This window comes from Acomys russatus, chromosome 28, assembly GCF_903995435.1.
Source record: "Acomys russatus chromosome 28, mAcoRus1.1, whole genome shotgun sequence".
NCBI classification, from domain to species: Eukaryota; Metazoa; Chordata; class Mammalia; order Rodentia; family Muridae; genus Acomys; species Acomys russatus.
Genome location: NC_067164.1, coordinates 2,452,615 through 2,468,216, shown reverse-complemented (window position 1 = coordinate 2,468,216; position 15,602 = coordinate 2,452,615). Strand labels below are relative to the sequence as shown.

Sequence of the window (15,602 nt, the reverse complement as noted above, 5' to 3'; positions counted from 1 at the left end):
AGGAACAGAGATGGTGCTAAGTTTTAAGTATATTCGGGGATTGAGTTGATAAGGAGTAGGTTTGTGATGCCTAATCTTGATTCTTAACATGGTGAGACTTAGAACCACACCCAGTGATGTGCCCCTGTCAGTGTTTTAAGCAAGTTTAACTTAGGAGGGAAGATCCATCTGCATGTGAGTGGCAGCTTCCCATGGGCAAGGTCCCAGACTTAAAAAAAAAAAAAAGACAGTCATCTGAGTCTGAATAGTGAAGTGTGTTTCCTGTCTGGGAACATAATCTAACTAGCTACTTCGTGTTCCCACTGCCATGTCTTCCCTGGAATGAGGGCTGTGATCCCTTTATCCCTAAAGAAACAAACCCTCCTTCCATTTACTTCTTGCCATGTATTTGTTCACAGCAGTGAAAAACAGTAACTAATACACTATGGTTTGATTGTCCTCAGGGTATTTATTCAGACAATTTGAATTAGTTCGTGGATATTTGCTTGGGAAACTTAAGATGGATGGCCATCTTTGATACGGAGGTAGCATAATAGTGTAGGACGTTCTTCAGGGCGCTGCTTACTCTCCCAGAGGACACAGACTTAGTTTCCAGCACCCACATGGGAGCTAACAATGGTCTGTAATTTTAGTCCCAGGAGATGTTCTGCCCCTTTCTGACCTCTGCAGACACTGCATGCACAAGGTACACAGATATAGATGTAGGCAAAACACCTGTACACATAAAATGCCTTTTAAAAAAGGAACTTTTGAAGGGCTGGCAAGATGGCCCAGCAGTTAAAGGTGTTGGCTGCATAGCATGCTGCCCTAAGTTATATCCGCACATCAGAGGAAGGAGAGAAGGAACTCTTTAAAGCTTGTCTTCTAACTGCCAAACATTGCTGCGATGTGCACACAAAATGACACATCTGCCCGCACATACACACACACACACACACACACACACACACACACACACACACACACACACAGACACCACATGCACACAACATACGCATGAAACAATCATGAAATAAAATAAAGTACTGTTTAGGACAGGAAGTACACACTATGAAATCAGACAGAACAGAACTGTTGCTATCGACAAAGCAGTTTCCAAGGAAGCATGGCCTCTGTGTCGGTGTGAGGAATCCTGGGAAGCCTGTATTTCTTCAAAGGTGTCTTAGTACACAAGGGCCAGAGAGTGGGAGCCTGGAGTGGGTGTATGTGTACAGTTAGGAATTTATGAGTAAAAACATGCGGTAACTAGGTGGATTGCCTATGTATTAAACCCCGCTGTAAGGCGTTCAGTCAGAGTAATAATGGTGGCAGCAACAACACAGCTACTTACATTTAGGGAGTCAGAAAAGAGCTTTCTGCAAGTTGTTGTATTGAATTTGTGAAGCCATTCATATTCCTTTCATCGTAATGAAATAGGTTATATACACTTAATTATGTTACTTGCAGTATACTATTTACTGGGAGACCTACTGCAGACTTGGTACCATTCTAGATAATGTTGGCAATGAAGCAGAGTCCCTGCTTTCATAGAAGTACTTCTTCACCTATCATGAGCAACATATGCAACAATTAGACACAGAAACATATAATAAGTCTAGCGGTGGCACAGTTCCAGTAGAGCAGTCACGTCCAGTGAGGAGGGCAGAGTGGCTAGCATGAGGCACTGGGGTCGCTTCCTCACTGTTTCATATCACTCTGATAAGGTGACATTTTAGAAGAGACCAGTGCTTTTAGGAAGAAAGTTCTTAGCAAAGAAGAGAAAGAAGTCTTGTGCTTAAGAGGAGGTACAGCAGGCCATGTCTTCGGATTGGGTGATGGGTACAATATTTGGAGTTTTGACACTGATTTATCTGACTCTGCAGCATGCACTCTAGATATTTCTGTAAGCTAATGGGCAGTCGCCGCATTAGTTAACCCACTGCCATCTTGGAGATGCACTGTATGAATGAGATGTCTATTCTCACGGAAAGGGAGAGGGTAGTGATGCTCTACTCTGCAGCTTCTTGTTGAGACCGAGACCTGGGGTCTGAGGAGAGGTGCTTCTACTGGGAAAAAGTAGATGTGATTGTGGACCATACGTTCGGGAACCTGGGAATGTAAATTGCCTGCTCAGCATTCTTCAGTGGTTCCTAGAACATTCCAGTCTTTAGAGAAATTGGATGTTTTCTTCAAAACCCCATAGCAAATAGGCCTACTTTTGAATTATGGTGAAGACTGTCCTTGTATTAGAAAGGAGCAAAACAGTCTCAGGTGTCTTACAAGTACGGCTTCTCATGCCCTAAAATGCCCTTTTCTCATTTGTAGCTATGATGTGATAGCCTCTTTGAGCCTCTTTACCATTCCCTGTCCTAAGTAGCTATTACTTCTTCCTTTGGCTGCAGTTAGAGCTTTTGCTTCTTTGTACTAGTTTGTAGTTTGCAGTAGAGGTTACTCTCTCAGTCCCTATCCTCCCAGATAGGATTATATTTGCATAGAATCTATTCAGTCATAATTGTAACTCATAGCACATTTTTGTAATGTTTTTACTTTTATATTATAAATATGAAAGCTTCCAGATTTTATATCGTTGGAAGTTTATTTTATCTGTATCCCCCCACATATAGGGCATGACATGTAATTTATCTGTTCATTTATTTAAATTAAGGATAATAGATAGAGAGTTTTTTTAGGGTCCTTTAGAAGAGCTCTAAGACTGGATATCTAATTATAAAGAGGGCTTCTATAGTTGCAGACTGGGCGTTCCACAGAAGCTGTGAGCAGCGGGACAGCTGAGGCAGTTGCTCAGTCAGAAAAGCTAGATGCCTCAGAACGAGGTGGGGGATGGAGGCCTGGAAGCTTCCTGTAAGTCTCTTATGGGAGTCAGTGTTCAAAACCTGAGCGTAGAGCCCTGTACCTGCAAGCAGTGGCAACAGCAACAGAATGCCCACACTTTAGGGTCAAACCCAGGCTGGCACTGTCCCCTGTTCTTTTGTTTCTAGTTCCATCTAGGGCCCACATATTGTACTGTGTAGCCCACATTCATGTCAGGCCTTTTCTGCTCAGTTCACAGACCTTCTGGAAACATCCTCAGATACATTGAGAAATGTGCTTTACTGATTGTGTGTCCCTCAGGCTGTCAAGTAGGTAGCCATGCTACCCGCTGGAGGAATTAGAGTTTTAGGAATTTGTTACTTCACTGTGGAAGAGTAGAGGAGAACAGGAGCTGCTCCTCTTAATTGAGAGGTTAGTGTGCGTTCGTCGGCTCTGAGTGGAAGCTGTCCTCAGGAAAAGACAGAAGCCCCCCTTGTTCCCTTTATATTGAGTCTTAAAAACGTTACTACAGATGTGTATACTTGGCTTTGTGGCAGCGGCCTTCCGGAAAGAACACTGTGCTCATTTATAATGGGGGCATGGCATGGCAGAGGAGACAGAGAGTTACTGGGAAATGAACCCAGATGAGACCCTGCAGAATGCTGCGCTTGGCGCTGCCATCAACAGATAATTGTAGAGGCTCCATAAGTGCCGTGCTGGAGTAGAATACTTCAGGGCCTGCTACTGAGAGCAAGCCTTCATTCTTATTCAGGAGGAAGTCTGCCGGGTAGGAAGGCCATTGAGAATCTGCGCTGGATTCTCAGTAAGGGTCTCTGTGCTTCTCAGACACTATGCTGTCTCAGGCTGACACAGCGCCATCACCACTGAGAAGTCGCTCTTAGCCTTACATTTAATTTTGGTTTGTGTGACACTCATGTTTTTTTAGCAATGAGTTATACTGTGAACTACTTTCAAGTGAAAAATCTCAAAAAAATCTAATGTATAATTTTATCATACTTTGATGGACCAATGTAGCCTTTCTTCTTCCTTTTATCTTGATTTTGTCCCCTTAACTCCTCAATACTCTGCCTGTTAAATGAATTTGATACCCTGCATCAGGTTAATACTTCCCAGTGGGGCTGATGGTGTTGGTACCCATGAGGCAGTGCTGGAGGCTTTCTCCTCTTCCACCCTTTCTCATCACCCTGGAGGACTTTATTCTAAGCTGTTTTCTGTTTCCATTGCAGGGACACCTCAGCCAAGGCCCTGTGGGAAGCCCTGCTGACCGCCAAGCACAAAGAGGCAGTGATGGAAGTTCGGAGACATCTAGTGGAAGCAGCCAGCAGAGAAAACCTGCCCATCAAGATGAGTATGGGTAAGCCTCTCTCACTCCCTGTAGGCAACGCAGAAGTCCTGCCTGTTCTGAGTAGAAGTGAAGTTGCTGCTCTGAGACCATTCTGGTGTTCAACTATGAATCCCTTTCCTGCCTTCCTACCTTTCTGTCTTCTCTTTCTCCATTTCCTTTTATTCTTTCTTTTTGTTCTCAACATATGTTCTTGTGTGTGGTATATGTATATTTCTGTGCATGCATGTTTGACCGTGCATGAGCACATACATGTATGTAGAACATGCATATGAAGAACAGAGATTGACATCTTGCTCCCTAACGGCCAACACTATTCACAGAGGCAGGTTGTATAGGGTTCCCTCATCCCCACTTCTTGGGCAGATGGTAACACACTAGGCTTTTATGTGGGTGCTGGGGACCCACACTCCGTTCTGTATGAATCCAGTTTATCTAGTGGGGGATCCTGCAGGCTTCGACCTTTCCCAAACCTACTTTATCTGAGGTTCTTTAATTCTTACACCTCCCTTCCAACCCACCTACCCTAGATAGGAGAGAAAAGTGGTTAAGGGGAACAGGAGGAATAGACCTTTTTGGACTCAGATCCTGGGAGCGATTCCCCTGGCGTAGTCAGCAGGATTTCAGCAGACCAGCAATTCAACCGTAGGTGCTGCTGGAACCTGGAGCAGCAGCCAGAACCCGGAGCCCCAAAGCATTCTCTGGAGCTGTCCCCTCTCTAGGAGCTTCTCGAAGTGGAGCGATGAACAGCCAGACAATACCAAGACCCCAAAAGCCCCCATATCCTGTTTTGGGCTCATATATATATATATCTCCTTTCAGAGTCTGTACTAGATGTTTCAGGTGGCAAAATCCAAGCCCCCGCATGAGGCGATTTGTCTTCTAGTGGATAAACATCACCTGTCTTTCACAAGTCCGTTCTCCATCCCACACTTGGGATCAAAACAAAAACATGTTTACATCCATTATAGGATCCCCCTCGCCCCCCCCCCCCGCAATCCCTGGACACCATTTTTCTGGCTTTGAACACAGCACCCTCCTTCCTTAGCCTCCCCAGCTGGGATGCACACTATGCCTTGTTGCCTCTTTTTTCTTCCACAATCCTCTAGGTATCCCTTACGTGGGTTTAGTTGGAGTTCCTTGCTCAGAAGTACAGTGAAACAGGAGCTAATTCATACTGTGAGTTAGGAAAAGGCAGAGTGCGCAGGAGATCTTGATGGTGATTTACATTGTGCTTTAGTGGTAAACCTTTTGATGATACCATAGAGCATAAACCAGTTTTTATAGCTCAACACTGGAGTCTTTAAAGATCAATAAACTTTACTTTTTTTTTTTTTTTTTAAAGAGCTCTGTGTTTGGGAAATAACCGAGGCCAGAAGAAAAAAAAAATGAGTAACTCCATAAAGAATTCAAATTTAAATGTTTGATTTTTTTTTCCCCTATCAACTCCCACAACCCAAAAAAGATAAAATGCCTTTCTTTATCCTAAACTCCAGACAGGGGAGGTGGGGGTGGAGGGGAAGAAGAAACAGTCGATTGTTAGAAGGGTCTGCTCCACTCTATCCTTGTGCCAAGTGCTGTTCAGTCAAAGACAACACAGTGTGGCCTCTGCTTCTGCTGACTGTCCGTAGCCAGAATTTCTGTGGCTCTCATGCCATCCACAGATCCACAGCCATGAACAGCAAGAAACAGAACCGGAAGCTTTGAATACACTGAGACATCAGTGTTTGAAAGCTGCCTATCATGCAGCTTTATAACGGAACAGCCACGTTCTGCAGAACCCAGCAGACAGGACTCCCCGGTCTCTGCTGTAAATTTTATTAAAGAATGAATTTTTCTGCCTGCAATTAAAGCTTCTGGCATTTTTGAGACATTAAACAGATTTTGATTCTTGACTGAGGATTCACTTGTGTTTGAATTTATGAGAGTTTTTTTCCTGCTAGAAACCTCAGATCTTCAATATAAAATCCCTCAGCATTATGAGCACCAATAGAAATAAACTTCGTTCTCTTAAATGATAAGAGTAATTGCTAAAACAAAGAAAAGGTTTCATTTTATCATTGTCTATCTAAACATCTGTCATCTTACTGAGAGTTTGTTATTAAATTGTCAGTTAAGTAAATACATTCCAGAAAAGTGATTTTTAAAACACTGGGAAGGGAATTGTATTTTCCCACTGACTTTCAGAAAAGGAAAAATGTATTCTAAAAGTTAAAAGCAAATGGACCCTAAGAAATACATTTGTTTCAACGCCAACAGACCATGTGAACAAGGCAGGGATAGACATTCCTATGGCAGACTGTGCTCCATTTCCCAACACACCCCTCTCTGCAGCTCCATTGTCACTGAGGGGTCCTTGTGGCTTCATGTTTCGATCTCTGGTGTTGGACATGTGGCAGGAAGACCCCATTAGCACTGAGGTGAAACATTGTCTGTTTTCAGCTAGATGCCTTCAAAGAGTGTTCTATGCCGGAGACCTCTGTTTATTATTGTAGTGCTTTTTTAAAAAAAAATACTTTATTCAGCTTACATCCTGATTGTTATCCCCTCACTTGTATCTTCCCATCTCCCCGCCTCTTTCGCTCTATTCCCTCCCCTAAACCTCTGACAGAAGGGGACCTCGTCCTCAACCATATGATCACAGCCTATCAGGTCTCATCCAGGTAGCCTGCTTCCCCTTCTGAGTGCCACCAGGCCTCTCCACCAAGGGGAAGTGACCAAATCAAGGGCACTGGCGTTCATGTCAGAGGCAGTCCTTGCTCTCCCCACAACCATGGAGAATGAGCTGTCTATTGGCTACATCTGAACAGGGGAATCTAAGTTCACTGTATGAATTGACCTTGGTTGGTACAGCAGTTTGTGCAGGCTCCCCTGGGTCTAGACCCGCCAGCTTGATGGTCTTCCTGTGGGGCTCCTGGATCCTCAGGGTCCTTCATTCTCTCCATGCTTCCATACCTCTCTCAACTGGAGTCCAGTAGTAAATTCCAAGTCCCAATCCCCCACTGAATGGAGTCTCTCAGAGGACATCTATGTTTGCCTAATATCCACTTAGAAGGGAGTATATACCATATGTGTCGTGGGTCTGGGTTATCTCACTCGGGATGATCACTTTTAGTCCCATCCATTTGCCCGAAAATTTCGAGGTTTCCTTGTTTTTAATAGCTGCATAGTATTCTATTGTGTAAGTGTACCACAGTTTCTTTATCCATTCTTTAGTGAGGGGCATCTAGGTTGTTTCCAGATTCTGGCTATTACAAATAAGGCTGCTATGAACATTGTTGAGCAAATGTCCTTGTTGTGTGGTGGAGCATCTTTTGGGTATATGCCCAGAAGTGGAATGGCTGGGTCTTGAGGTAGCATTATTCCGCAGTTTTCTGAGAAACTGCTAGATTGGTTTCCAAAGTGATTGTACCAGTTTGCACTCCCACCAGTATTGGGGGAGTGTTCACCTTTCTCCACATTCTCACCAGCATGTGCTGTCACTTGAATTTTTGATCTTAGCCATTCTGAGAGATATAAGATGTAATCTCAGAGTTGTTTTGATTTGCATTTCTCTGATGACTAAGGATGTTGAGCATTTTTTAAAAAGTGTTTCTCAGCCATTTGATATTCCTTTGTTTAGAATTCTCTGTTTAGCTTTGAACCCCATCTCTTAATTGGGTTATTTGGTTAGGTGGTATTTATTTTTTTGAGTTCTTTATATATTTTATATATTAGCCCTTTGTCAGATGTAGAGTTGGTTAAGATCTTTCCCCCCACCATATAACCACAGCCTATTAGGTCTCATCCAGATAGCCTGCTTCTCCTTCCTCTTTGTGCCCTCAAAACCTCCCCACCACGGGGAAGTGATCAAATCAGTGTACCAGAGTTTATGCCAGAGGCAGTGCCCTTTCTCCCCACAACCTTGGAGAATGAGCTGTCCATCGGTTACATCTGAACAGGGGTCGAGGGTCACTGTATGCATTTTCCTCGGTTTTGATCAGTTTGTGCAGGTGCCCCTTGGTCAATATCCACCAGCCTTGATGGTCTCCGTGTGGGGATCCTGAACACTCTGGGTCCTTCCATCCCCCAATCCTTCCATACCATTCTCCTCACTCTGCCCAAAGTCCAGGAGTAAGTCCCAGCCACTGTCCTGGTCCCCTGCTGGGTGGAGTCTCTCAGAGGACATCTATGTTCGGCTAATATCCACATGTATATAGCATGCGTGTCTTTCTGGGTCTGGGTTATCTCGCTCAGGATGAGCTTTTCTAGTTCTGTCCATTTGTCTGCAAATTTCAAGATTTCCTTGTTTTTAATAGCTGCGTCATATTCTATTGTGTAAATATACCACAGTTTCTTTATCCATTCTTCGGTTGAGGGACATCTAGGTTGCTTCCAGATTCTGGCTATTATGAATAAGGCTGCTATGAACGTAGTTGAGCAAATGTCCTTGTTGTGTGGTTGAGCATTGTTTGGGTATATGTCCAGGAGTGGTATAGCTGGGTCTTTTTTTTTTTTGAAAAATTTATTCACAATTAAGTAGCCAATATATTTTTACTCAGTAATTTATACCAAGCCCAATAGAGCATTTTGAATACCTAAGGGGATATATGTAACATAGAAAATGTATTAGGGTTTAACATAAATAGAAAAAAAACCTATAGTGGTTGAAATGAATCATGTTGTTTAAAGCATTGAAAAATGGCTTTTATAGATAGTATGAGTGATTTAATTTTATTAATACAATTTTCCACACTGTCTTGACATAGTTTTCTGACATAGCACCAGATTTCCAAAGTGGTTGTACAAGTTTGCACTCCTACCAGCAATGGAGGAGCGTTCCCCTTTCTCACATCCTTGCCAGCATGTGCTGTCACTTGAATTTTTGATCTTAGCCATTCTGATAGGTATAAGATCGAATCTCAGAGTTGGTTTGATTTGCATTTCTCTGATATTGAGAATTCTCTGACATTGACATTTTCTTTAGTTGTTTCTGGACCATTAGATATCCCTTTGTTGGGAATTCTCTGTTTTGCTCTGTACCCCATTTTTTAATTGGATAATTTGGTTTGGTAGTGATTAGTTTCTTACCAGGTGAGGACTTGTTCCTTTCATTTGGTTGTTTCTTGATCATTACTCTTTGCTTGTTGTTTTCTATTGTGCTGTGTAAAGCTCTACTTCCTGTTTTCCTCCTGTCTGCATGTGCTGCTGTCTCCTGCTCTGTGGTAACCATGAGGCCTACAGAAGACATATTGTTGTAATAGACTATTTTAAGCTCACAACAACTTTTGATCACAAACAAATGTGTAGGCTTTTACTGTTTTTCCCAAATTTATATTTTTTGTTTACAATCAGCTTATTTTGGGGGTATATTCTTTTAACTGACTTAGCTGCAGTTGTTTTTGAAAACGTTAACTTTTGGCCTACATACTGGAGCCTTAAAACTTTTCTACACTGCATTGCAGCAATGAAGCATTCTGACTGTGATTATTTACTCATCTCTACTAGTGAGTTTTAGAGTTTTGGAGACTTTCCTGATCGTAATTACCATCATTTCCTTTCTAAATTAAGAATTTCCTTGAAGACTTTGCAGGGAAGGCTGGGAATGTGCTGAGTTTTGCCTAGCATGCATGAACCCCTAGGTTCAGTCCCCAGCACTGCATAAAACTCGACCTGGCGGTACATATGTGTAACACCAGCATGCAGTGGGCCTGGGGATCAGAAGTTCATGTGGACGTCTCTCTGACTCAGGGGGAAAAAGAATTTCTCCTAAGACAGATCAGTTGGGACGGTGGATCAGGATTGCCATGGGATTGAGACCAACCTGAGCTACGGAGTAAGTTCTAAACCTGCCTGGGCTATATAGAAGTGAGACCCTGTCTCAAAAGAGTGAGCAAGGATTCGTGAGCTGCACCTGGAGGTGATAAATTTCCTAAATTTGCTTGTCTAGAAAAATCCTTCATTTCTCCATTTCTGAAGTAAAGCTTTCTGGGTGATACAGTGTTAGCTGGCAGGGCCTCCCTTCCCTGTTGCTCCCTGGCTGCCTCGCCTTCCTCAGGCCCACCTTCTGCTCCTGCTACCCTCTCCCTTAAGATAACTTCTTCTCATGCCAAGGTCTCCTTTTTACCGTAATACACACGCACACGCACACACGCGCACATGCACTCGCGCGCGTGCACACACACACACACACACACACACACACACACACTTCACCTGGAGGCATTTCAATTAACATGAAGGCCTTTAGTTCATCCACCTTCCTGCTCATGCCATGGTTTTACTTTTCTTTACAGCTAAATAAGATGCATTGTATGTTTGCATGTTTTCTTTATTCATCTTCTATCTGACTTAGTTCCAATTTCTTAGCTATTACAAATACTGCAGCGGTAAGCACGGATGTGCTAGGATCTCTGTGGCCTGCTGAGTTTGCAGTCTTTGGATGTCCACTCAGGAGCGGAATAGGTAGATCATATGGCAGTTCTGTTGTCATTTTAAAAGTATTTTATTTATTGTGTGTACATGTGTATGTATGGGTGTGCATGTGAGAGAGGGCTTATGTGGAGGTCATGGGGCACCTTTCGTGAGCTACTTCTTGCCTTCTGCAGTATTGAGGCACAGTCTCTCTTGTTTCTGCAGCTGTGCAGTGCACGTCAGGCTGTCTGGCAGGAGAGCTTCTGTGCTCTGTGCTTGTCTCTGCCTCCCATCTCTGGTAGTGCTGAGAGTATAGATATGTGCCCCTGCATCTGGCCCTGTGTGGAGATTCTGGCGATCCAGTTGGTGTTGCAAGCTGGTGTTCTCACCCCTTCTGCCAGCTCTTCCATCCAGATGGCTGCTTTTCTCTTCTCCCCACGGTCTGGTTTGGGGTCACTTGCTTGTTTGTGCTCTCTTTGAGGTAACTGGTTATTTTTACTAGTAAAGTTCAAAATCTCTAGACAGCATTTTATCTACTTTAGTGCCTGTGAAGTTAGCAATTGGATTCCTATGATCTCTTAAAGAAATTGTATTACCCATCCTCTTCATACTTCCTGTGTTTTTATGGTGCAGTGTGCACATCTGTTTAATATATCCTAGGATTTATTTAGAGATCTTCTTATTGAGTTGCCTCCTCTGGACGACTCAGTCCCTAGAATCTCTGAGAGAATACTAGAAACTGTTGTAACAGCAACACCACAATGTACAAGATACAGAATACTATGAAGACTGATTAAAACACACTAGTAAATCACTAATCACTATAAACAGGTAACAGGAAACTAATATGGAATTGTCTCTAAAGTTAAAGCTTATTTAGAGTAATGTAGAGGTAACAGATGTGTGAAGTGAAAAAATAAAAGAAGGCATGGAAAAAGGAAACCATTGGAGAAGCAAGATCATATACAGGAAAAGCAAAATAGTACAGAGGAAGAAAAATGATCAAGAGATTAGAAATGAAAAAAAAAAACCATAAACAAATTTCCAATAGTAAGAAACTTTGAAAACAAAATTGGAGCAGGCAGGAGAGATGGTTCATCAGTTTAGAGAACCAGCTATTCCTGCGGGGGACCTGGGTTTCATTCCCAGCATCTACATGGTGGCTCATGACTATCTAGACCTCTAGTTGCAGGGGACCTAATGCTCTCTATTGACCTCCTTGGGAATCAAGCATGCACATGCATAAAATAAAATCTTAAAAAAAAAAAATTAAGAAACTCTACAAGTTTAGATGAATGTATGAAGGGGAATAAAAAAGAAAATGCAAGCTTTAAATGTAAAGAAACAATAACAACAGTCAAAACAGCCAATAAGATAATGTCCAAGTACTACAGAAAGTACAGTGTGGATACAAGAAGCTGGGAAGGAGGTGGAGATGCCAATAAAGGTTGGGGAGGGAGGGAGGCAGAGGGTGGGGCCTGAGGAGTACCTCTTATGGGGGCTGTTACCACAGGGTAGTGAGCTGCAACAGCTTGGCTAGGCAATGGTGCCCTGTCATATGAGCCAGTATGGTACAGGATGGCAGAGTCTGGGAGATGAAGGGATTCTGTGGTTGCTGGACTCTCTCAGATCTTCCAGTAGGGATGCACTCTAGAACTATCCCTTTTTTCAAGATGGCACAGCACATAGCATCTTGTGCCAAGACACACTGTGAGCTCCTCTGCTGGAGTCATATACAGTGCATTTCACTATAGTTAGCTCAGGGCTGCTCCCTAAGCTGGGGCTAGGACCTGTTCCTTTGCATGGCTCTAAAGAAGTGAAGACTATAGAGATCTTCAGCAGTGATGCAGGCCACTGGAGTCCTGCATAGCTTCATTTCAGGGAGATGTCCCTCCTGGGGGTTTTGTTTTTAAGATTTTTTTTTAAGAGAGAGAGAGAGAGAGAGAGAGAGAGAGAGAGAGAGAGAGAGAGAGAGAGAGAGAGAGAGAGAGAGCGCACCCGTGTCCATGTCCATCCTGGGAGAGCCCAGATGAGAGTTTAGAATCCTCTATAGCTGGAGATACAGGGAGTTGTGAACTACCTAATCTGGGTGCTGAGAACTTAATGCAGGTGCTCTGCCAAAGCAGTGGACATTCTTTCTTTTTATTAATTAATTAATTAATCAATGTACTTTACATCCTGGTCCCAGCCTCATCCTTCCTCACCTCCCAGTCTCACCCTCCCTTTCCCCACTCCTCCTCTCCTGTTCCTCAGAAAAGGGGAGCACCCCCTTCCCACCCACCCCAGCTCATCAAGTTCTATTGGACTGAGCGTGTCCTCTTCCCCAGTGGCCTGGCAAGGCAGTCCCGCCAGGGGGGAGTAATCAAAATGAAGGCAACAGAGTGCATGTCAGAGATAGCCCCCCCCCCCCCCCGCTCCTCTTACTAAGGACCACAGGAAGCCTGAGCTGCTCATTGGCTACATCTGTGTAGGGGGTCTGGGGCCAGTGTGTGCCTCAATCTGAGCAAACCCCTCTGGGGCCTGCTTAGTTGGCTTTGTTAGTCTTATGGAGCTCCTGTCTCCTCCAGGTCCTTTTTTCTTTACCCCCACTTTTTCACAACACTCACAGTATGCACTCTTAACTGCTGGTCTGTTTCTGCAGCCCACCTTCCTGGCCTTTTCTTTTCTTTTCTTTTCTCTTTTCTTTTCTTTTCTTCTCTCCCTCCACCCCACCCCCTCCTCTCATCCACCCTTCTCTTTCTTTAGTGGGAGCAGGGACAGGAGAGACAAGAAGTTTCCTCTTGGTCTGTGTGGCCATCCTGGGTTTTTGCTAACATACTTCTTCGCTTCTCTCTTCTAAATGGAGCATCTGGAAATTGGGGAGCTTCTTTATCTGGATGTGGAAGGCGGCATGAGTGCTAGGCACTTGAGGTTGGACATCTTGTTTTCGCTAAGGAATTCTGAATTAGAATTTAAAAAACAAACAAACCTAAGTGCATGATATGGCAAAAGGCTCCTGGCTCCTGAGTGGCAATTTCTTTATTCAGAGGTTCTTTTAAGAGCAGACGGTCTGCCTATGAGTGGACCCACGAAGGAAAACATTCCTCTGGCACCTAATATTCCTTCCCTGGATAGGGAAATTTCCTTCTCGCTGTCTGCTGTGATGTAATTGCTGTGGCATTGTTAGCCCTGGGAAGGCAAGACTTCCATAGGAAGGCAAGCCATAACTGTTTCTAGTGCTTTTGTATTTTACCGTTGTGTGTAACGTTAGTGAGAGCTGTTTATTTTCTCTCTGGGACCTATGATTCTGTGGTGGTTGGACTTTATTCCAGGCCAGCCTTAGAAAACATCCTCTGGCAGATTTCTTTGGACCCACTGAATTGATTTGCTTCATAGAACTAAGTGCTATTTTCAGATGAGTTTCTTCTTCTACTGTAACTGTATATACTGTGACCACAAGGCTAAAAAAAAAAAAAAGAAAAGAAAAGAAAATGTGTGTAACCAGAGCATACACTACTAAAGCATGTCGTCCTAACCTTCTTGAGTATTTATGGTGTTATAAAGTGGACATCAGTTCACAGCTGGGCCTTATCCAAGCGTCACTGTACAGATGGCTGTATATACTGCCCTTCACATGCCTGTGGAGAAAGATTTATAAGGCCTTCTTCTCTCTCTGTCTCTCCCTTTTAATAATTCGTTTCTGTGTCTAATAGTCATCATGATCAGGAAATGTTTTTCTCATGTGTGGCTTAAATCTCTCCATCTGCACCTTAGCCATATTTCTTTACCCTTTGACCTCAGTGGAGGTGGGAAGCAGGCAGTTACTATTACTCCTCAATTTCTGTGGCTGTTGAAAGATGGAGCTTTACCCATTGTACAAATCAGTGGTAGTAATAAAGTCAAATTTCCCAGAGAAAAATAAACATCTGTCCATTCTACATGAAACAGACACTACTTTGTTTCAGAATCAAGAGAGTATTAAGAAAGCGATACCAGGACATATGGGAAATTCAGATGAGCACACACATAAAACAAAGCATTGGAATTTCCCTCTCTTCCCTACCTTCACCCTCTGCTTTGCAAAGTAACTTGTGAATAAGGAACTTTAATTACAGTATCTAATTAAGCATTGCTAGGAACAGTTATATATTTATATGGATGTAAGCAGGGTTGATTGATTTTTAATGTTTAGATGTAACCCTATAGGAAAAGCTTGTGATACTAAACTATGCTTTGGAGTGAAATACAAGTCACAATAAATTCTGACCAGGCGAAAACAAAGGGACAGGCGATTTAAAGGATGGACGGCAGGAAGTGAAAAGAGGGAAGAAAGGCTAATATCTTTTTGGAACTTGAACAATGTGGCTCTTTTTGTATGTGACAACAAATAAGACAGCTTAAGCATATGCTGTGAGCTATGACCCGCCACAGGTGGGGTGTTGAGTGCTTTGTTTGTAGACAGCAGCGTGATCTCTTTCTCTTGTTTCCCATCATCCTGGGGGTCCTCAGGGCAGGCATTCATCCTTCTGTGCATAATTTACAAAGTCGCTCAGCCATTCTTTTTGAAATCAGACTTATTCTTTCGTAGTGTCATACATGCAATGCACTCTGACTATATCTTCCCCATTACCCTCGCTTCTCTCCCAGCTGAAGCCCTGGTCCCCCTACAAGTGCCTTCTCTACGTTACCCATTGCCAATATGTGACATTTGCCTCTTCATGTTGGCTACTGAGTCAAGATTCTGCTGGCTCTAATAGTGCCATCTGCCATTAATAGTTAAGTTCAGCAGAGTTGCCTCCTTAGTCTATATACTATTTATCTGCATTCCTGAAAAAAACTTGTATTTTGCAAAGCTTACTTTAGGCATCAAGGCTCATTGTGAAAGGGAAAATTACCCTCAGAACAGCCCATTCCATAAAGACACACACACACACACACACACACACACACACACACACACAACCTTGTAATCAAAGCATTAACAAAAACAATAAAAATGTTAACAAAATCTTGTTACAATTAAAAAGACATAGTTAATTTTTACACATTAATCTTATAGCAAATATACAACTTGATA

General features: G+C 43.1%; 1 protein-coding gene across 1 annotated transcript in view; it reads left to right on the top strand.

Moving 5' to 3' along the window:
* Scfd2 (sec1 family domain containing 2) overlaps positions 1-15,602 on the top strand; it is a 309,492-nt gene that overhangs the window by 23,908 nt on the left and 269,982 nt on the right. The window contains exon 3 of the mRNA XM_051170885.1: positions 4,038-4,165. Coding sequence (XP_051026842.1) covers positions 4,038-4,165 — 128 coding nt within the window. The remainder of the gene's footprint in view (positions 1-4,037; positions 4,166-15,602) is intronic.